The sequence below is a fragment of the Aotus nancymaae genome, unplaced genomic scaffold, assembly GCF_030222135.1.
Source record: "Aotus nancymaae isolate 86718 unplaced genomic scaffold, 86718_ANA_hifiasm-v0.15.2.pri h1tg000062l, whole genome shotgun sequence".
NCBI lineage: Eukaryota > Metazoa > Chordata > Mammalia > Primates > Aotidae > Aotus > Aotus nancymaae.
In genome coordinates, this window is record NW_026988476.1 from 44,831,214 (window position 1) to 44,855,546 (window position 24,333).

Sequence of the window (24,333 nt, forward strand, 5' to 3'; positions counted from 1 at the left end):
CAAGAATGGGGCCATATAAGTATGCAATTGAGCCCACCTGGGACACAGAATTACTATGATTAAAACAATCACTAATTTCTCAGAACAGAGACATGCACAGAAAAATGGGCCTTTTAAAAGCGGGTCTCCTTACTTCTTAAAAGTTATTGGAGGCTTTAAACATAGTGTCTATTATTTGGTGGGGTCAGAGTTGAGGCCCATTGCCATGATTTTTCTTCTGAAATTAAAGGTCATTTTATAAGAAGAGTGGACATGTAGCTATTCAAGAAAGGGGAACCCACTAAAAATCATCATACTTGGCCATTCAGATGGAGAAACGTGAAAGTTAAGAAAAATTTTTTGTTTCATCCACTAACATCTTTAGGTTAACCAAAATTTTATCACTTGTAAAATGATCCTAAATACCACAGAAATCTTCTTTCCTTATTATATTATTATCAAGCATAAGTTAAAATGATTTCAATACATGATCCATAGAGACTCTTCAACCATTGCAAGATATGGTTTTTCTGGAAGTAATGTATCTTGGGAATTTAATTAGTATACTAACTGTAGTTTGTTTTGTATAATTAAACTGTAGCTTAATTAGTATACTGTCTAATTGTAGTTTGTTTTGACTGCAAGGAAGTACATAAATAAACGTATAGGCCATTTCTAGCAATAGTACAAGAGGATATGGCATGCAAGAAAGAATACAATCCTAGTTTCATTGATTTTCCAGTCCTTTTACCCCAATCTCTTCATCTAGGTATATTCAATTTAAAAATACTTTTAAAAAAATTATGATCAAATACATTTGTTATGAAAAATTTATAAAATTCAGACAAGTAAAAAAAAAAAGACATAAAAATAAAAGGTTCTTAATACCAGCACATGGAGATAAACACTACGAACATGAAGTTGCTATTTTTTCATTCCCTTTACTATCCATACATACACATAGTCAATATTTATATATTTTATAGCCCGATTTCTAAATTTAATATACTGTGAACTATTTCTGCCGTTTCTCTTCTAAAACATTCCTTTCAATGTCCATATTTATTCAGACGACATCAGGAGCATTCAGGGTGGTATGACTGTGGACTATATTTATTCAAATTGTATGAATGTACCACAGCTTAATTTACTAACCCTCAGTAGCCAAATATTTACTTTTCTCCAGCTTTTCCAATTATAAATGATCCTATATATTAAACACTCTTGGGGTTAAATGTTTGTGCATGTTCGTTATTATTATTTGACATGAAGTCTTGCTCTGTTGCCCAAGCTGGAGTGCAGTGGTGCGATCTTGGCTCACTGTAACCTCTGCCTCCCAGGTTCAAGCAATTCTCCTGCCTCAGCCTACTGAGTAGCTGAGACTACAGGCACATGCGACAATGCCTGGCTATTTTTTGTATTTTTAGTAGAAACAGGGTTTCACTGTGTTGGCCAGGCTGGTCTCGAACTCCTGACCTCGTGACCTGCCAGCCTTAGCCTCTCAAAGTGCTGGGATTACAGGTGAGAATTACTGCACTAAGTCCTTATTATTATTTTCTTATGATGGAATTCCTGGTAAAAGAGTATGCATGTTATAAGTGCCCTCCTGTTTTTGGTATTGCCCAATTATCCCTAGAAAAGCTGTATGTTAATTAATATTCTCACTTTTAGTGTGAGAGTGTTTAACCCTAAATTCCTAATACTGGGCCTTGTCTCATCTGTTTTTTTTTTTTTTTTAATTTTCCTAAGTTTTGTGTTTCTGTATGGAGTCACTTCAAATCTTTCTTAGAAGGAAATAGGAGATACATTAATTTGAAATAATGACCTCAGTTAGATGTATTTACACAACCTACCAAGGAAGATGAATCAATTGTGATAATCAGGCAAAATGTGCCACCTACTGTGTGCACAGGTTTCATAAGTTATTAACATCTGGCATGCTGGGAAAGCTAAGATGCCACTGTAATACTTGGCTGAGGCAACTGCTCTAGTTTTTCTGATAAATCAGGAAACTAGAGTTTCAGCTATCGCAGCTAATTCAAGGAGCCTCCTCTTACGGCAACCCACATTTGCTGGGATTTCAAGTCTTTAAAGCTTCTAAAAATCTCAGCATGGAATAGGAAAATATGTACAATTTGAATAAACTATGTCGGGATGATGTTAGAGAACCCTCATGGGATCACACTATCTTATCCAAACCAACTAATAAATCAGGTTGTTTAGACAGAAGTAAGTACCTGTATTTAGCCTGCTTTGATGATCATTCTATGTCTACAGTTTACACCATCCCTTCTTTCACTCTCCCACTAGGGTCCTTTGCCTAGTTAACTCCTATTATCTTTCAAATCTCAAATTCAGTACCAGATTCTTAGGAAAACCTACCCGGGCCCCCACCCTCAAACTATAATGTCCATTATTACACAGCCCCTATACTCCAAATGCTTTTACCTTAGAACACTAAGATTCGTAATTATAAATTATGCAGTGATTTGATTAATGTCTATTTCCTTCTCTAGACTATAAAGCTTCCTAATGAGTAATCACTTAAAAACACCTGATTGAAGCCAGGTGCAGTGGTGCACGCCTGTAATCCTAGCACTTTGGGAGGCGGAGGAGGGCAGACTGCCTGATCTCAGGAGACCAGTCTGGGTAACATGGTGAAATCCCGTTTCTACTAAAAATACAAAATTAGCTGGGCATGGTGGTGCACACCTGTAGTCCCAGCTACTCGGGAGGCTGAGGCAGGAGAACTGCTTAAACCCAGAAGGTGGAGACTGCAGTGAGCCAAGATCGCGTCTTTGCACTCCAGCCTGGGTGACAGAGAGACTCCAAAAAAAAAAAAAGAGCCTCAAAAACAAAACAAAAGATCTGATTCAATATTTCAGAACAGTGGTTTCCAAAGTCGCATTCATATATCTTCATTTATTTATAACATAAATATGTTTGACTGCCCTAATAGAGTATGTATGTTACCAAATAAACATACAGAAATATTTTTAAAGAGTAAGATAAAATATTTTCCTCCAGGAAGAGTTGTCTTGCAGCTCCCCTCCAGTCCACTGAGTGCATAATTAGTACAAGGCTTAAAATTTCATATGCATTAAGTTTTTTTAGGAAGAAAGTTTAAACCAAAAACAAAACAAAACCGTAAGTCTAATTACTGCTCTGCAGCAGATGTTTTTTTTTTTCTATCCATGTTGAAGTTTCTTTCATGTGCTAATGGTTTCTTTAAAAAAAAAAAACTCTCTCGTTTAACTTAGTTAGATCTTTAAGGACCAAGCACATCTAAAGATTCTTTACATTCACCAGAAACTTCCAGAGTGGTCTGAGGGCTGACGTGCAGTATGATTAATGGACAGTATTGATTTAATTTTCTACAAGAGTTCTTCCTTCTCTAAGGAGATGCTCTTGGCAATTCCCGTCAAGCATTTCACCATGCTTAAAGACTCTTAAAAATAGGAGAATGAAAAGTTTACTGAAGCTTTTCTGTCATTTGTAAAAATACCACTTGAAAGTTTAAGCCTGTAAGACAATCAACAGACTGTCTATACCTAGGTACATCTTCCCAAGACCAAGGAAACTTTTATTTGAGGTTTCATTAGTATATATAAAAAGGAAACAGAAAATAAAGCAGTAAAATCAATTTAGTAAGTAAACCTCAAGATATAAATACAAAGTGCTATAAAAATACTGAGTTATTTTAAAAGAGATACTTAAAGAGTCAGTAGAAAGCTATTAATAAAGTATTAAATAAATCTGAGTATCATTAAATAGTAAATTATAAAAATTTCTCCAAAGGTCTCAATTTGATGTGCCATTTGGAGCAGAGTTAAATTTTTCTGGAGACAATGGGAAATTAGTTTTGTTCTCATGTGTTTTTTATATTTTAAATCTGAAGAAAAAATTTCTTAACATATGAAGTGATAGGGGGATTCATCTTTTGATCATGTTCATTTCTTAAAAAAAAAAAGATTTTTATTGTCTTGCTTTTCCTAAAACAAACAAACAAACAACTATCCAGATATTTCAAATGGGAATTTAATTTGAGGGAGCCAGCAGGAGGGGATATTCACTGAGTGCAAAAGAGACAAAAGAAGACACTATGCCCAGGGTATCCTTGACTCCAACTCTTCCAATATCAGAGCGCAAACCTGACATCAGACCCCCTAAACTGGAAATGCATCACAATTGGTATTTCACCTTACAGACTGATTAAAAACAACAATAACAGTCACACAGCCACATGAAATAATGGAACTTCCTCATATCCTGCTTATTTTCTCCATCTCCACAGGGGCCTTACTTTATTTAGGGTTCTTTTCAGTCAGGCATGTGGAGTGAGGCTCCACAAGTACTGTAAATCTTTACCCAGTGGCAAAGGTCAAAGGGTTATCTGTGCTATGTAGTTTCAGGGTAGACGATTTTCTTTCTTTTCTTTTCTTTTTTAAGCAAGAAGACAAAACACATGCATATGAATCACAGTAAGCTAATTTAAGTACTAAAAAAAAGTTACTCTTCTCAACATGAACTGCTTTCTCAAGAAAACCACTAAATATCAACTTTTCAATCTACAAAGAGAAACCAGATGCAACTGAGCCCCCCCTCCCCACCACTATTGTCTGCTAGAAAACTTGCCACACAGCTGCTAAAGCAGTAAAACAACTTCAAACCTACAAAAGTGATGACCATTTAGGCAAATGCATCAGTTTCATTCTTGGGAGAAAAAGAAACCTTGCTTAATACAAAAAAAAAAAAAAAAAAAAAAAAAAAAAAGAGTAGCTGTGTATCATTTTGTTCACATTTTTTACCTCAATAACAAGAGAGATGTTTTTCACAGAGTTCTTCATGTTTTAGAGCATTTTGAAAGGTGAAGACTACTCAAGGCTAAGGATATAAAGGTCCAGGAACAAAACATCAAAATTATTTTCCTAATTATTTTTTTGTGTTTGAAATTTTTTGGAAAGTTGAACTTTACTTCTTAAAGATGGTTAAAAAAATGTTTAAGAAATATAGGCATATACTGCTTTCTTCTTTCTCCAAAATGATTTAGGTATGAAATAAAATGATCTACAACATCACATAGGGTGGCATTAATACAACTCCGAGACAGTACTACATACAGCACGCAAGTAAAAGGTATTTCTTCTCTCAGGCAGCACTGTCATCTTAATGTTGTTGGCAATCCTCCGAATTTAAGAGGCAGAAATACAAACCATGATAGTTTGTGCTTCTGCACTGAACTAGATTACCAAAAAAGTTTAAAAAAGGTTTTCAAATATTTAAGAAAGCAAAATATCTTCTGTAACTTGCTAGGAGATTCCACTTGGAATGTCATCTATATTTCTCCCATAATATGGCAGCCTGATCTCCTTTGCTTCTTTCTTATTAAAAATTCCTCCATCTTTTGTGGCAAGAAAGAGCAACTGATAGATATTTAGAATTGTACCCAATTAAGAACACATATAAATATGACCTTATCTATACTGAAAAATTTCAGCTTCTGAAAGTCTTTGAAGATGGTTTTCTCAAAAGGGACTCCACTGAAAGATATATCTTAGAAAATGAGAAAGTTTCAACTTTCACACAGTAAGAGAAATTGCAATGAGATTTGCTGGATGTGCCTCTCTTTCTTAAAAGTGATCTAACTTCCTTTATTATTTTTTATTTTATTTTATTTTATTTTATTTTTTATTTTATTTAATTTTTTTAAAGATGGGGTTTCACCATGATGGCCAGGCTGGTCTTGAACTCCTGACCTCAGGTGATCCGCCCACCTCTGCCTCCCAAAGTGCTAGGATTACAGGCGTGAGCCACAGCCCCCGGCCTACTTCCTTTGTTTTATAATTATGCTGACTAGTTTCTTCTGCTAAAGTCTTTGCCAATTTCTTTCAAAGTAGCTAAACCAGAGAAACGCTAGTCCCTTAGGGCAGAGTGCACAGCCTTAACTTCCAACTGCATAACAATGATTCACCATCTCAGTTCTGAAACCCATATATTAAGCTGCTACAGATATCTCCAATGGGACACCAGCCTTTCCAACCGAACATGATTAAAAAGTGAACTCAGTATCTACTACTTCCCCAATCCTGCTCTTACTTCTGAAAGCCCTACTCCAATAAAAGTACCATCCCTTAGAACACCTGAGCATCATTCTAATTTCTTCCTCTCCTTACTCATATTTACAAACAGATAACAGTTACCTAGCACTTACTATGTGCCAATCCACTGTCCTGCGAGTTCCACATTTAATCCAGAGCAATATAAATGTTTAGGGGAAACTGAGGTTCATGGAGGTCACATGACTTAACAAGATCACACTCCTAGTGGTCTGGAGAGCTGGTATCAAACCCTGAGCATCTGATTTCAAAACCCTCAGTCTTCTGATTTAATTAAAAAATTTACATATACTGAAATGAACTTTCTTTGTTGTATGGTCCTATTTAACACATGTACAGATTTGTGCAACCACCACCACAACCAGAATAAGAACAAGTCCATTACACCCAGAAGCTCCCAGTGCTGCCTTCACATAGTCAAGTCTTGCCCCCATCTCTAATCCTGGCAATCACTGGTCTGTTTTCCGTCTATATAGTTTTCCCTTTTGTTTTTTTGGGGGACGAAGTTTCGCTCTTGTTGCCCAGGCTGGAGTGCAATGGTGCAATCTTGGCTCACTGCAACCTCTGTCTCCTGGAGTCAAGTGATTCTCCTGCCTCAGCCTCCCAAGCAGCTGGGATTATAGGTGCCTGCTACCACACACAGCCAATTTCTGTATTTTTAGTAGAGATGAGGTTTCTTCACGTTGGCCAGGCTGGTCTCGAATTCCTGACCTCAGGTGATCCAACTGCCTCAGCTTCCCAAAGTGCTGCGATTACAGGTGTGAGCCACTGTGCCTGCCCCGTTCTTCAGTTTTCAAGAGTGTCATATGAATGAAGTCATACAGAATGTAACCCTTTAAGACCAGCCTCTTTCACACAGCATAATGACACTGAGATTCATCCATGAATTGCTGCAAGTAGCAATATAGTTCGATGCTTTTTACTGCTGAGGAGTATTCCAATTGTACAGGTATACTGCAGTTTGCTTATCTGTTCATCTGTTGAAGGATATTTAGGTTTTTTTCAGGTTTTGGCAATGGTGAACAGAGCTGTACATTTGTATACAGTTTTTCGTGTGAAGCTAAATTTTTATTTTTCTAGGATAAACACAGGATGGGATTGCTGGGTCATGTGGTAAGAGCATTTTTAACCTTATAAAAAAGCACTAAACTGTTTTCAGAGTAGCTTTACCATTTTACAGTCTTAAAATGATGCATGAGTTTCAAGTGTTCTGTAACCACGCACACATTTATTTATTGACAGTTTTAGTGTTTTAAAAATTTTTAGTCATTCTAATAGGTAGGTAGTGGTATTTTATTGTAGTTGAAATTTTTAAATTTGCATGTCCCTTATGGTTAATGTTGAGCATCTTTTCATAAACCCTTCAACTGTAATGCTGTATCCCAAGATCTCCAATCAGATCCACATGTAATCAGTTAAGTCCTACTCGTTCTAAGCCTGAAACAACTTTACATTTGCCTTCTCCCCCAATGAACTATGATCTCAGTTTACGCTCTCATCATCTTAGATTTTTTCAATAACCATCAGAATGATTTCTTGTCTTCAGCAGCCCCCTCCCTGGCCCCACACTCACTGCCCTCCCTAAATCTATCGTCTGCAATATCACTACTAGTTATCTTTCTAAAACAAGCCATGTCGCCTTCCCACTTGAAAACTTCTGCTGACTCTGCATTGTTTATGTTGTAAGATAAAGACAAATCATTTATCAGGATACACAGGGCCTTTTAAAACACAGGCCCCATTTAACTCTATGACTTTAGTCTTCACAGTTATTTCTTAAGCAACCCATGTTTTAGCTATAGCAACTCAATGAGGCTACCTTATGAATCTTTTTGTTTTCATACATTTTAAGCTCCTCTGACTAAATAGCTTTCATCCTTTTTTTTAATCTGGCAAACTAGTCTTCACCATGCAGTACGATTAGTCATTTATCCTTTTTGCTTCCAGAACACTTGGCCTACACCTCAATTGCATCTACTAGCATATTTTCCTATGAACACTCATAAGTCCTACATGCTAAACTTAAATACTTTGGAGGCAGGCAGGCCATCTTATATTCATATTCTTTGTGCCCAATACAGTGCCTGGTGCAGAGTGTGTGCATTCAATAAACATACACAAATTTTTTAATTTTCAAAATAATAGAAAATAGGCTACAATCCATAATACTTAAGATGAATAAATTTTAATATGAAATTTATGTGGCAATTAAATTGGTATAGATAACAATTTTATGTTATTAAACTAAGTAGTTATATATATATATATATATATATGTAAAGTTCTAACCTAAATTTAGAAACATTGCTTTTTTTTTTTTTTTTGAGACAGTCTCACAGGCCCTACCTCACCTTTGCTGGAGTGCAGTGGTGCAAATGGCTCACTGCTACCTTGACCTCCTGGACTCAAGTGATTCTTCCACCTCAGCCTCCTGTGTAGCTGGGATCATAGGCACGTGCCACCACACTCAGCGAATTTTTTGTAGAGATGGAATCTCACCATCGCCTAGGCTGGTCTTAAACTCCTTGATTTAGTCAATTCTCCTGCCCCAGCCTCTCAAAATGCTGGGATTACAGGTATGAGCCACCATACCTGGCAGAAATTTTGCATTTCTAACTGACACTATCTCCTAGCAATGTCTTCATGAGGAGTTAGGTGAGGTATCACAGAAGTTAAAATTGTATGTTGGGAGGATGGTTTCAATTTTGCAATTAATTTAGTGGTAACTGTAGCTTGTTATCAGAAATTTCTAAATTTAGTTAATCCTCTGATTTTCAAGACCCAGGAGCTACTATGTCACAAGTCACCTAGCAAGAGAAGCACCAAGAACGCACAGGAGCTTCTTTATCTCAGATCTACTGAGTTCCATAAAACACTGTACTCACACAGTGCTATGGAGGGCTTTATAAACAGTATAGTAGTATTAAGAGCACATTAAGGCCGGATGTGGTGGCTCACACCTGTGATCTTAGCACTTTGTGAGGCTGAGGTGGGCATATTGCCTGAGCACAGGAGTTCAAGACCAGCCTGGGCAATTTGGTAAAATAGTATCTCTACTAAAAATATAAAAAATTAACAGGGTGTGGTGGAAGGCGCCTCCAACCCCAGCTACTTGGGAGGCTGAGGAACAAGAATCCTTTGAACCTCGTGAGATGAAGGTTGCACCCTCTGAGGCAGAGATAGCGCCACTGAACTCCAACCTGGGCAACAGAACAAGCCTCTGCGTGAAAAAAAAGCAGCACATTGAGAAGCTCAATGACAGTAACTGAATGGATTAGAAAATACTCTCTTTTTGAATGACTACTAAACACTCCTGGCTTTCAAGTAACAGTTTATGTTATGAATTTATGGAATTCATGGCTATATTTATTTTCTTGTTCATCTAAAAATACAAAACCCAATTAATTTAGTAAAATCACAGTTGCCTAAAATGAGATGCCCCAAATCGAGAATAATTAGGCTTTCTCAAGGAACAGAACATGCTGTTAGATTTGTGACTGGATGCCTCCTGAGAGCGAACTCACATAAAAGAATAGGTAAATTAAATTACTTTAACATAGTTTTAGAACTGGCTTAAGAAGAAAGGCATAAACCAAATGTCCAAGTTCCTTACCCTTATGTGTTAAAACACTAGGTGGAGGGAAACCCTGAAATTCAACATTTCAATCAAGTCCCAGATTATGCTGCTGGTCCTGGGACTGTACTTTAAGAAGCAATAACTACATACAGTCTAAATCTAGAACTTCCAAATTTTAGTAATGTGGCCTGGTGCCCTTGATATAGCCTGTCAGTTAAAAATGGGTTTTTTAAATTTTTAGGTGGTTTCAAATTTTTTTTTTCCTTTTTGTTTTTTTGGAAACAGTCTTGCTGTGTCACCCAGGCTGGAGTGCAGTGGGGCAATCTTGGTTCACTGCAAACTCTGGCTCCCAGGTTGAAGCAATTCTCCTGCTTCAGCCTCCTGAGTAGCTGGAATTACAGTCACGCACCACCACACCTGGCTAATTTTGGTATTTTTAGTAGGGACATGGATTCGCCATGTTGGCCAGGCTGGTCTCAAACTCCTGACTTCAAGTGATTGACCCACATCTGTCTCCCAGAGTGCTAGGATTATAGACATGAGATTATATTTCACTGTACTCAGCCTGAAAAAAATTTTTAAAGAATACTATTTTGTGACATGTCAAAATTATATGAAATTCATAATTCAGTGTCCATGAATGAAGTTTTATTGGAGCATAACCACAGGCATACATTTATGTATTTTCCAAGGCTGCTTCTGTGCTACAGAGTTGAATACTTCTGAAAGAGACTATATGGCCCACTGTATCAGTCTTGCTCATGATGTCATAACAAAATACCACAGACTAAGTGAGTAGTTTAAACAACAGAAATTTGTTTTCTCACAGTTCTAGAGGCTGGGAACTCCAACACCAAATCTGGCAGGATTTGATATCTGGTGAGGGCTTTCTTCCTGGCTCACAGATGATTGCACTTTTGCTACATCCTCACATGGTAGAGAAGTGCTCCAGCATCCCTTCCTCTTCTTATAAGGGTATCAGCCTTTCAGCCTTACTGGATTAGGACCTCACTCTTATGACCTCATTTAACCTTCATCATCTTTTCACAGGCTCTACCTCCAAACAGAGTCACTTTAGGGTGAAGGCTTTAACATTTAAATTTTGGAAAGACACAAACATTGAGTCCATAACACCCACAAAGCCTAAAATATTTATGATCTGTCCCATTACAGAAAAAGTTTGCCTACTCCTGTTCTAAATCTCTGCTTCTCAAAGTGGGCAGAAATGCAAAAATTTCAGGCTCCAACCAAACCTACTGAATATTAGAATTTGTGTTTTATCAAGATCTGTGGGTAATCAATACACATTTTAAAGCTCAAGAAGCATTAGCTTTCAAGTCTAGTGATCATGATCAATTACTTGAAAAAATATTTTTAAAACATACAGATGCAATTTTTAAGTACAGGCTCTACCCTAGGAGAACAATTTTAACAACAGCAACAACTAACATTTGTTGAGGATTCATAATGCAATTTTCCCAGGCACTATGCTAACTTTTACATGCATTATTTCATTTAATCTCCCTAACATTCGAAAGTCACTACCATTATCCCTACATAAAAGATTAGGTGAACAGTTAGAATTTAATTTGTTAATAAGTTGTGAAATTTGAAATCAAATCCAGGCAGCAGACAAGAAACTTATTTAACTGATATTTGTAACTGTCAGTGCCATGTAATTTCTATAATAGAACACTGTAAATGATGTACCATGGGATGACTGACACCATTTGGTCATAAGAGGTTTCCCAGAAGAGTCGAGACTTAAAATCTGGGAAATATTTTTCCAAATGTAAAGAGGAGATTATATATCTCTAATTCACCAAGAGAATACCCAAAGTATTTTACAATTGCAAGTGACCTTTCATCTAATACAAATAAATTAAGAAAAAAAAAAAAGATAATGCCCTATAATTCTTATATACCTCTTACAGTTTTATCAATCTGTAAACATTTTATTATCTATGGTTTTTTTGTTTTTTTCAGATGGAGTCTCACTCTGTCGCCAGGCTGGGGTACAGTGGTGCAACCTCCGCCTCCTGGGCTCAAGTGATTCTACTGCCTCAGCCTCCCAAGTAACTGGGACTACAGGCACACACCACCATGCCCAGCTAATTTTTGTATTTTTTTGTAGAGACATGGTTTTACCATGTTGGCCAGGATGCTCTTGGTCTCTTAACCTTGTGATCCGCTCGCCTCAGCATCCCAAAGTGCTGGAATTACAGGTGTAAGCCATGGCACCTGACCAACATTTTATTTTTAAATAGAAGTAGTTGCAATTGGCAAATGAAATTTTTTTTTCAACTATCTTAATAGTATTTTTTTAGTAGCAGGATTTTTTTTTAGAAGTAAATGCTTCATTTCTTTTGAAGTAGTGGTTTCTAAATTTTTCAAGTATTAAGTTCTAAAATTTGAGTTGAGTATCAATCATATTTGGCAATTTTAGGTACTACAGAGAATGTGATATTCAAAAATTTCTGATCTATTGGCAAATTAAGAAAAAATTCTGCTGAAGTTTCAACATATTTTGGCGTCTTAATATATTAAACACAACAAATGAAAGGGTAACTTAAACATATTTAATAGTGAAGAAAATGAAACACAATAGTTTATAAATGTTCTCTTTGTTTTAATTTGTACTCACACTTTTGTCAGTTTTTTAGCCTACAAGGCAGGTAGTTTCCAAAAGTATTCCTTTAAAGAAGTTTACTGACTTCAGTTAAATGAGTTTATTTTGTGACTGTTTCTAAGAACGAATCAGGCTGGGCTTGGTGGCTCACACCTATAATCCCAGGACTTTGGGAGGCTGAGAAAGGTAGATGGCTTGAGCCCAGGAGTTCAAGACCAGCCTGAGCAACAGAATGAAACCCCATCTCTACCAAAAATACCAAAAATTAGCCAGGTGTGGTGGCACACGCCTGTGGTCCCAGCCACTCAGGACCCGGCTGAGGCAGGAAGACTGCCTGAGCCTGGGAGGCGGAGGTTGCAGTGAGCCGAGATGGCAGCACTGCACTCCAGGCTGGGTGACAGTGAGATTACATCTCAAATAAATAAATTAATTAATTAAATTAAATTAATGAAATAAAACACTGCAGTGTATAGTTTATTATTTAATTATTCATTTATTATTGATGTGAAATCTCTTGCTCACACTAATCAGGCTTACTGTAAAATTAAATAAACAAGCTCAAGATGTTTGGCAAAATAAAGCTAAAGGTGATCTAACATCAGTGTCCCAAATGTTAAACTAACAAACAGTACTATCTAAAAATCTCCCCATTTTCATTCTTTCATATAAAGATTTAATAATTCAGAACAGTTTTTGACAGCCTGTGAAAACAGTTCCTTTGTAATTATAAACTAACTTCAGAATTTAAAGCCAATTTCTGAAATAAACATGAAAAAAGAGGAACAAATTATTTTAATAAATTATCAAGGAACACAAGGATGTTACTAATTTTGCTTCAGTTTATTGTGTGATGAATATAACAAGTATTTAAAAATCCTACTTACAACTGAGTTAAACACTGAAAGTGCCTTGGGGAACAAAATCTAACTGAAATTTATTACCACAAAGAAATAAAGTCTCAAACTACCACTTAGAACAAATCACACAAATGTATTAAATCACAAGTCTAATGATTTTTTCCAGTCACAGCCCAAAGCAAACCAGTTCTAACTAAAATCAAGCTATATTTTAAAGTCATTAAAATCAAAGAAGCTAACATCAAAATATTTCCATCACTCTACTAAAATTTATATTATACTGTGAAAGACACAATAACGTTTTCAGCTACTTAAAAAAACACAAAACTCTACATCTCGGAAACTGAACTTTGAGGTTTTAGAGTAAAAAGTTCTAAAATAACTTTCATTACTAAGTATAATTAAATTTAATTCATCAGAAATTTGTGCAGATATTGGAAGAAATCAATTAGATGTCTTTTGGTTTAATAATTCTTGTTTTAAGCAGAGGTTACATCTGTTACATCTTTTTATGTAGTACTACAATGTCTCAGAAAAATATTTGAAAATGCTTGTTAAATGAATTGAAATATGTAAGTTCATTCATCTTTTTCTCTCTTCTAGAAACAAAGAACTGTGTATATTACCAAGGAGAATATGTCACAATAACATACTTTTTAAACTGAAAACTTAATTAGCAGAAGTGAAAACAAAAAGATGTGTATAAAAGCTTCAGAAAGGGGATTAGTATGAAAACGAAATTTTGAGACACTAGTTTGTTACTCAAATTGACATTTAATCAGCAAACAGATGCATTTAAATTTCATTTCCAAGCCTACTTAGCAAATCTACTTCCAGTTAGAGTATCTTTAATGTGCAAAAGCTCAGTGAAAGCAACTATTCACCATGCAAGACACAGATAGGATTCCCTTAACCTACTGCCCTCTAGACACATCATTCTGTTAAACAGGCAGCTACTGCCAGATGCTCTCACTAAAAATGGTCACAGATGGTCAGTTGTCCAGTTAACAGAACATACTCCCCTCCCAATAATCAAAAGTAAGAAGGAAAAGATAGCTGCTAAGACTTACCTGCTTAGTGAGTTAAACATATTTGACTGCTGTAAGTTTGGCAAGGCCCCAACACTGACTTTCTAGGAAAGGAAGACTAGACCATAGGGGTCTCAAGATTAAAAGGCACCTAAAGGCGATCCAGTCAACAGCTGCACAATGCTTGAATCCACACAACTGCATCTCTGCTCGCCAGCCATTCGAGCCGTGACTCAGCAGCTTCAGAGGTGTGGAACCTGCTGTCTAACAAGAAAGTCTCTACAGCCGCAAGCGGTTTCTGCTATCCTGAACTGCAACCAGTCCAAACACTCAATCTAATTCCACAGTCAGAAAACATGCACCTATTTTAATAGACATAGTATATCCACAAAATAATTTCCCAGTTTATGCATTAGAAGTAATTTTAAATGGAGTTACCTCAAATAGCATACACAGTGGATGTTATAACATAAAAACAAGGGCAGTAATATATGATATATTTTTAAAACATAAGAGAAAATAAAGGTTTATGGTTTCAAAAGTTGACTATAGCCCAGGTGCAGTGGCTCATGCCTGTAATCCCAACACTTTGGGAGGCAGAGGTGAGAGAATCACAAGCTCAGGAGACTGAGACCATTCTGGCTAACACGGTGAAATCCCATCTCTACTTAAAGTACAAAAAATTAGCTGGACATGGTGGTGTGTGTCTGTAGTCCTAGCTACTTGGGAGGGTGAGGCGAGAGAATCACTTGAACCTGGAAGGCAGAGGTTGCAGTGAGCCGAGATCACACCACTGCACTCCAGCCTGGGCGACACAGTGAGACTCCATCTTGGGAGGAAAAAAAAAAAGTTGACTATAGTTCAGAGATGATTTAAAAAGTTCAATAAAGATCAATGGGTCTTATAGACATATGCGTGAGTGTGTGTGTATGTATGTATGTATGTATGTATGTATGTATGTATCTGTAGAAAATTTTGAAGAACTGCTTTTATTGGCCAAAGTTTTAATAAAATGTCTCTCTAAATTTTTCACAACCCGAGTATTTTTGTTCTAATAAATTAGTCACCTATTTAGAACAAGCTCCCTGTAATGTATAAGTAGAGCATACTAAGAATGTATTTTTTGTATCTTCTGTATATTCATATTTTCTTTAACAATGAGGAAATTAGAAGTACTAAGCTTGATCTATGATTCTTCAGTAACAATTGTCCCGAATCACGTTTCTTACATAATAACTAAGCAAAATTTTCTCGAATTAGTAATATGCAGGGAAAAGGACCGAATACTAAGAAGCCATGACTAGGAGTAAATGTTGCTGGCTCCAGTGGCCGTCGGTTGGGCTAATGTCATCTCAGTATCAAGGGCTTAAGGAAGGTCAACCTGGAAGATATGTAATTTATTCTTATCATTTATAATACTACGTGACAGGCCAGGCACGGTGGCTCATGCCTGTATTCCCAACACTTTGGAAGGCAGAGGTGGGCAGATCACCTGAGGTTAGGAGTTCAGGGCCAGCCTGACCAACATGGAGAAACCCTGTCTCTACTAAAAATACAAAATTAGCTGGACATGGTGGCCCATGCCTGTAATTTCAGCTACTCAGGAGGCTGAGGCAGGAGAATTGTTTGAACCCAGGAGGTGGAGGTTGCAGTGAGCTGAGATTGCGCCACTGCCCTCCAGCCTCGGCAACAAGAGTGAAACTCCATCTCAAAAAAAAAAAACCTATGTGACAGAGATCAACAGTGAAACTTATTTAACCGAATGCAGATTAAATTAAAAACCAACATAACAAGATTATAAGCAAAACACCGTCTGGAAAACTATGCAGAGAACCACAAGATGAAGTTCAGTGTCCCTGCATCTCAAAACAGACTCCCATCATTGCTTTTTACTGTGTAGAGACTCAAATCTAATGCTGCTCTCACAGCCTGTGCTACTGTGAGACCAGGGAAGGACATGGAGAAGCCCACAGTTGGACTGCTGTGCCTCTTACCTCCCGCTTCACCTTCACACGGCAGTCCGTGAAAGGAAAAGCCAGAGTGCTTTGTAAAATCCTAATATGTGCAGATGGTATAACAACTCAGTAGGTATTTAGCAGGCTGGTCATCATATTTAAAGGAACTACTTTGTACTTACAGGAAAAAAAATCTACTCATGAGCAACAAACAGCTAAGTGTACACTTTATATACCTTGATGAGTTTATATCAGTTTCTATCCATGTATTCTTCTCTTTTTTTTTTTTTAAGACAGAGTCTTGCTCTGTTGCCCAGGCTGGAATGTAGCGGTGCTATTCTGGCTCAATACAACCTCTGCCTCCCGAATTCCAGCTATTCTCCTGCTTCAGTCCCCCAAGTAGCTGGGATTACAGGCACCTACCATCATGCTCAGCTAATTTTTGTATTTTTTAAAAATAGCAACAGGATTTCACCATGTTGGCCAGGCTGGTCGTGAACTCCCAATCTCAAGAGATCCACCCACATTGGCCTCCCAAAGTGCTGGGATTATAGGTATGAGCCACCACGCTCAGCCCATGCCTTCATTTTAGATATGCATTACTTTCTACTAAACATGTTTATATCATGAAATTCACTCCACAAAGATAGGAAGACTAGGGAATAAAACAGTGTCTTTCAGAACACTGATGAACTCAAACACAAAGTTAAGTGCTTTTTCTCCAGTGTTCCTGGGTTAGAGTTACATAAATATTCACGGTTACATGGGTCATATATAAGGACATTATTTTAGACCTAATTCATAATTATGTAGCAATTATATAGAACTCTCAGGCAAATTTTAAGTTAAACTTAACCACTGAGTATTATTTGGTGATATCCCTCTTCTAATTCCTATTCTACATCCACCACACACTCACAATAATTGATCAGGATTGTAATCTACCAGAAGTGAACTCCACAAAGAAAAGCAGATTTGCAGACCTGGACAAAGAGAGAAAGATAACAATGGCTACCTGATATTTTCCACTGGACTCACAATGGTAAGTCAAAGACCAATCATTGGCTTCAGCAGTAGTATATGCACACTGATATAGTAAAATCAATTATTTTCTTTGTACCATTAAGTCAGTTCTCCCGTCTTATAGCCAGTAACTTTTTTCCCAGTTGGTCAGAGAGGAAGGAAAAAGGGAAAACCACAGTATAAACTCACTCACCTAAACCACTGAGAGTATAGAGTAGGTTCCTGGTATCCAAGAAAATGGGCCCATTCTCCTGCTGCCCTTCTTCCTTGTAGTACAGCTTGTAGCCCAGAATGGCGGCCGTGTCCTCCACATCTTGCTGCCACGTTACAGAAATGGTGGTACAGTTCAGAGGCTCCAAATGCAACTCTGGAGACTTAGGGGCTAGTAAAATTCACCAGAAAATGTATGTATAAACAACCAATCATCCACATAAAGACACAGAATAGGGTAGTTCTTTCAGTTTTAAGCAAACGGTTACCAAAAAGTTCAATCCAATAATTATACTTTAACCTAGCTTTCCAAATTTCACAATAATATTAAACTTTGAGATCAAAATGTAAAATATATACTACCTTAAAAAGACCAAGATACATAAATAGTATCTGGATATTTAAGTTTTTTTCAAAGAGGCAATTAGTATTTTCTAATTTTGGCCATCCAATACTCCTCTGTGATATAGAGAACAGATACTATTGTCAGTCAATTAATTAACAAGCAAACCAGAAATGTTACATTTCACATTAGTAAAACAGAAGGGTCTAGATTCACAGTCCTATAGTCTTCCTACTGAACTAAGGATTTTCAAAATATATGGCGATAATATTAATTAGGCCTCTACTAATATCTTACTTTGGAAATCAGTTTGATTTGGACTGATGTGTCCATGAGGGATGTGCTAAGCAAACTAATAGTGCAACTAAAAAGTTTACACACAAATAAACTATGCAAGAGCGACTACTTAATAAAAAGTTTAATTTTTCAATTAAGTCTATCACCTATGGAATATTTTTATCTGTAAAACAAAATTTAAAAATATAACTTAGAGAAGAAAACTTGATTCAAGAGTAAAAATACTGTATATCCTTTCTCAACAGTCTTCAGAAATTCACCTTTCACACTTGTAGCTTTAGGTGTCTTATGTGAAGTCCATACTGATGACTCTCCCAACCCCACTCTGGTGGCAGCAGTAATCCGAACCAGGTAGACACTGTCAGGTTTCAGGCCTTCCAAAAGGTACTCATGCGTGGTCCCTGGGAGCTCCAGAACTTGGATGGAATTCTCAGTACTTAGGCGGAAAGACAAGCGATACAGAACCACTTGGCCCCGCCGATATTTGGCTGGGATTGGCAGCCAGGAGATGAGAATATCAGTGGGACTTCGACTTGTCAAACTAATTTCAGGAGGTCTGAGGGGAACTAGTCATAGAAGAAAACAGGTTGTTTATAAATATTTAGAACTGAATTGTCACTTAGCACACCAGTAACTGAATTCTTTTAATTAGCAACATGTAATAAAGAAAAGATACTTGCAGCCCTAGCAGAGGTTTTCAGTGAAACAGAGTGCAAACCAGAAAACAGAAGAAAAAAAAAATGAGGGAGGGCTAAGTGCATGGAACAAAGAATGTAAGATACACTTCACTGTGGTTGTGATTGCTTTGTTGTTGTTTGGAATGAAAAGGACAATACTTGATATTCATACAAAATATGAGACTACTTCTCAAATAATTCCACTAAAGGGGCTTTGAAACAAGGAAGAGTGAACTACACAATGGTGGGGAAGCCTAGGATTCCAGAATTATATAACCAAGCAAATAATATTTTTGAAGTGTAAGAGTTGCATCTTAAAAATTAATGTGAATTTTGTATTCTTAATTACAACATATGGTGTTTAATATGAAAACAGTTTTTCCTCCAAAAATTTTAATAAAACTGGCATTTCAGGAAAATAAGTCAAATACAGTGATAGGCAGTCTAATACTAAGAGTTAAGACTTGGATTCTAGAGTTAGCTTCTCTGTGTTTGAATCCTTGTTCTACCACATACAACTATGTGATCTTGGCCAAATTAACTTCTCTGTATCTAGGTTTCTTAAGACACAAAATGAGGATAATAATAATAGGTCCTTTTACAGTCTTTCCCTGCTACGCTGAGACTCACTTTCTTTAAGGATATAGAGGGAGAAGAGATCTTATATATCAAAAAATACAAACAAACAAACAAAAAAACCCTCTTATCTTTATCAGCCTGCTTTTCACCTTAGATGTGCATAACAGAGGTTGTTAATTTTAATGAGTTAACTAGAGATGTCATATATACTGTAGCTCACTCTAAAGTGGAACAGGCTCTTAAATGAAAACTAAAATTTGGAATTCCATATCCAGATCAGTGAACATTTTTTCATTTAGTCTAGCTTTGATTTTATAAACACCTAAGTAAATGGCATTATAAAGATAAAATAGGAGATCTGGGACCAAATGAACAAAAAAGGAGATTTGGGGATTATTTATATAAAAACATTTTAAAAACTAAGAGCAGATCATTGCTTGAGGATGATAAAACATTTGCTAAGGGAGAACAGTATGATTAAGCATATATTAAATAATTCCCTTTCACACTGAAGGGTACTAAAAAAGGTCTTCTAGAGACTCTGGAAAGAGAAATCCTTTCTTTTACAATATGATATGAAGAGTCAGAGGAGGAGAATCAGTTATCTAGGGCTATCTTAATGGATGAATCTTTCCACCATTATAAGAATAATATGAACATCTGGCCTCCCCCAAAAGAATCACAATTCAATTTTCAACCCATGGTTAGGAAACAAACTAAACAAGTAATATTTCCCCCCTTGAGGAGTATAGGCATACTGTATTTAATCAACAGGTACTAAGTGCTAAGAATTTTTTGATAGGTGATAAATTACATAAACTCCAGGTTTCAGAAGTCCAATACCTCTGACCCTCAGTCACCACATACACTCAATATGTAATGGTCATTACAGTTATTCATGTCTAGAAAAACTCACATTTTGTTCTTTGCAACAAATTTACAATTTAAACTAGGAATCCTTGAAGAAATACAATGAGAATATAAGAATTTTATTATTAAATTTTGTATTATGAAAGTGCTCTTTATCCTTATCATGTTATTGGCAAAAAGCAAGAGGATTTTAAATGGCAAATTTAACATACCTGTTTTTTAACCAAAAAGAGGTTATTTTCTTTAAAACACATTTATTCATTGAAATTGACAAAACATATGAATGTTCATACTAAAATGATCTAGAATCATGTTTTCTTACCATCCTCTAGAGTATTCTGTGTCACATGGTCAGACATCTGGCTGGCTCCCAATGGCATATATGCCACAATGTAGAAAGTATAATTGCTGGCAGGCTCTAAGTCATCAATAATATAATGAGTTGTGTCATTTCCAAGGACTACTTGATACTCTTCATTATTTAAACCTAAATTTAAAAACCCATGTTTTAAAATGACAAATATTCAAAATAAAATTCACAAGACCATTTTCCTACACTGTGAAACAGTGGTCATTGGGTCTAATCTCAATCTGTTATCTTCTGTACCCCTTCACAAAACGTGAAAAGGAAGGTCTTTATTTTCTAAAAGTAACCGTATTTTGCTACAAATTACTAGAGGATATTTTTCCTGAATAAATCAAACTGAAAAAAATTCACCTTCTCTAAAAACTTCATTTACCATCTAGTCAAAACTCAAAGCAGACAATGTACAGTAGTAACATATCAGAGCTTAATACAACAGAACACTGTAATTCATAACAGTGCATAAACTTTACTTGCTCATGGGCTTTTTTTTCTTTTAAACATAAATGGAGAGACAGTAGGGAATGCAATGGCTCCACGCTTTATAAAAACAAAACAAACCAAAAGTTGTCCTGCCTAAGATCTCATTTTGCCCCTAGAGATTCTATTAAATTGGACTGACATAAGTTGTTCTTTTATTTATAGTGAAGGCAAAAAAAAAAAAAAACTGGGAGTCACAGAATGAGCCTCAAAATGCTTTGTCCCACAGTGAGTTCTTTTTTTAAGAGAAAAAAAATCTCAGCAATTCTTAATCAAATATGCATGGCAAGGTATAGAAGAGGATTTGTCTTTGTAGGATTTAATTCCTACAGAGCAAACCTGTAAAGTGGAACAAGAGCATTGGCAGCCACTGTGCTTTGCTAACAATTCACAGTAAACGCATGTCAACTTAATCAAATCTCTCTAAAGACAGGAGTCCCTTCTCCCCACACTGGATTTATAAACAAAACAGAAGGCAAATTCCAGTGTTAAGTTTTCCCACATTTCTGAATTAACTTGATAGCATTTTAATTAGACAAGATTACAGGCATTTCACAACAGACCGGCTAATGGCTTGTTAATTAGGAGCTGCATAGTACGATTTCTGACCTACCAAACAAGGTCCTTGAGTTTGAATTAAAAAGCCTTGTTCATTCCTGAATAGACCACTGAGCTGCATGTGGAGGCTCTAATGAAACAACCATAATAGGGAACAAGAGTGGTCCCCACCAAAACCAGCATTCCTTTTACCTTCATAAATCACTAAAAAGGGAATTAACATACTCCAGCATGCTCAGTTATCAGACTTTCATTCTTCTTGCTTCCATGACCCCTGATTTACATTCAAAATATTCCTTTTCAAAACACTACTTCAAAGTACAAAAAACAAATAGCAGCAGCAACAACAAACCACCTGTTTCTATGGATAATTTTATTATGTCCCCATCCTTAGGTGTTTGAATTTGTTTTTAACGTGTATTCCATAAAAGCCAGGCTGTTTAAGTATAGAACTGAAATTTCTAAGCCTCTACCATGGTTTCTGTGAAAAATCACCAGAGAAATTTCTAGGATTTATAAATAGTTTCTCTTTTCCCTTTAAGATATTTGCTAAAAGTAAAATACAAGGAATTCTTTTAAATCCCAAAAATAGAACCAATAATTCTGAAAAAAAATTTTAAGACACGTTTGATTTCTACTTTTACATAATGAGATAGTAGTAAAGAATGTCCTGTGCAATTTTCAGAGGGTTCTATATGATTTCAGAAAACATCCAAAACATACAAAATCAAAAACATGGGGAATTTGATGTTTACTTTCTCCCTTAAAAATAATATGCTGTAGTGTACATAGTTTATTAACAGTCACACCACTATTATAAAGTAACTGCATACTTAAATTGGTATGTTAAGTCTCAGTTAAGGAATTTATACCTTGTCTGGAATGAAATTCATAAGTACACTACTTTGTAATTTCTAAGCAGGCAGTGATGCTTTGTATTAGCTAGTAATTGTTTCTAAACAGAAAAATCTTAAACTATACTTACATATACAAAGTACACAACAACATGAAATTTAGAAAACAATAGATACATAGGTGATAGATTATTTTATTAAAGAAGATAACTGCCACAGATGAATTATGTAAGGCATTATTCATACTGAAAACAAATCCTTGATAACAAGGATTACTTAAAAATGAGCACTCCTCAAATTGCTTACCTTCTGCTTTCATGTAGTGTACAGAATAGGCGATGACTTTGTCTGAATTATAAAGTGGCCTCTCCCAAGCTAAAAGGATGGCTGAGCTTGACATGGTTTCAGCATGTACATTATAGGGAGCACTGGGTCTGTCTTCTGACATCACTACAATCAGTCTGGCTCTAGACAAAATAGATCCTTGGCTATTCTCAGCCATGCACTGATAAATACCATCATCTTCAGGAATAATCTGGTTAATTACCAATTTGCTGAGGAAAGAAAAAAAAATTATTTCCATGAAAAATTCTAAGAATGAATGAAAAATAAAGTTTGGCTATTGCTAAATATACTCTCATTTTATTTTAAAATTAAAATTAAAATCAAGCATTTGTAGAACCCTGTAGCAACTCTGTGGAACCCTGAGGGTTTTTTTGGTGGGTTTTTGTTTTTGTCGTTTTGGCTGTTGATGTTGTTTTAAAGAGACAGGGTCTCACTCTGTAACCAGGCTGAAGTGTAGTGTCACAATCACAGTTCACTGCAGCCTCAAACTCCTAGGCTCGAATAATCCTCTTGGCCTCTTACCTCATCCTCCTGAGTAGCTGGGACTCTAGGCGTGTGTAATTTTTTAATTTTTTGTAATATTCTGTAGAGACAGGGTCTCACTATGTTGCCCAGGTTGGTCTCAAACTCCTGGGCTCCCACCTTGGCCTCCCAAAGCACTGGGATTACGGGCAAGAGCCATTATGCCTGGCTTATAGTCTCATTTTAGATAATAAAACTTACTGAGAAGAAAAAAACTATGTAATCTGTCCTAGTGAAAAACAGTCTACACTAATTACTTAAAATCATTCATTTATTTTTCGAGGCTGCAATAGAATTTGTGATATTCAAATGTCTTTTGCTTTAGATAACAACTTATTTTTTAATTTGGCTCTTATTAAGAATTTGTATTACTTGAACAGCAACTAATTTATAGACTATTATAATGTGTACATAAAATTCAGTTCAACAAAAATTTTTAAGTTTTGTTCAACATAAATGAGAATGTTACAATAATTTGTATTTATGCTAATAAAAATGAATTCTTAAAATCATTAACTGCGGAGAAATCATTAGGGAATTATTTCTTCTAATTTCCTTATTTTATGAAGAAGGAACTAAGACTCCAAAGAGCTAATATTGCTTTCTTGTGATAACTAGTGGCTTAACAGGACTAGAACCCTGGAGGTTGGGGAACTGTCTAACATCCATTTTATTATCATCTACCACTTTCATGAGCCATGTATATAAAATATCCATGAGTATCTAGCACAGCACATGTATGACATGCTAATATTATAAATCTTATTTTAGTTTAGTTTCATTTTGTTAATAACCATCAAGATAAGTTAGGTATTTGGTATTAATATAACCATTTCACATAAAAATTACTAAAGCCATTATATCATATATGAAATGCTAGCAAAGTGACATAGCCTACCTGTTGTACATTTTAATTCTACCATTTGAATGTATCTTTCTTCCATTTTTCAGCCATGACATCTTGGGAGAGGGGATTCCATCTGCCTGACACACAAATCGAGCAGTGCCAGCTCGAGGTCTTGTTAAACTTTCTGGCCATTCAACAAATGAAGGAGGAGCTATTTTTAAAG

The 24,333-nt window shown here is 36.0% G+C and overlaps 1 protein-coding gene across 1 annotated transcript in view; it reads right to left on the minus strand.

Annotated features, from left to right (window-relative positions):
* PRTG (protogenin) overlaps positions 1–24,333 on the minus strand; it is a 124,844-nt gene that overhangs the window by 38,425 nt on the left and 62,086 nt on the right. The window contains exons 7-11 of the mRNA XM_064365723.1: positions 24,162–24,321; positions 22,703–22,950; positions 20,463–20,627; positions 18,275–18,580; positions 17,358–17,546 (exon numbers count right to left, since the gene is read on the minus strand). Coding sequence (XP_064221793.1) covers positions 17,358–17,546; positions 18,275–18,580; positions 20,463–20,627; positions 22,703–22,950; positions 24,162–24,321 — 1,068 coding nt within the window. The remainder of the gene's footprint in view (positions 1–17,357; positions 17,547–18,274; positions 18,581–20,462; positions 20,628–22,702; positions 22,951–24,161; positions 24,322–24,333) is intronic.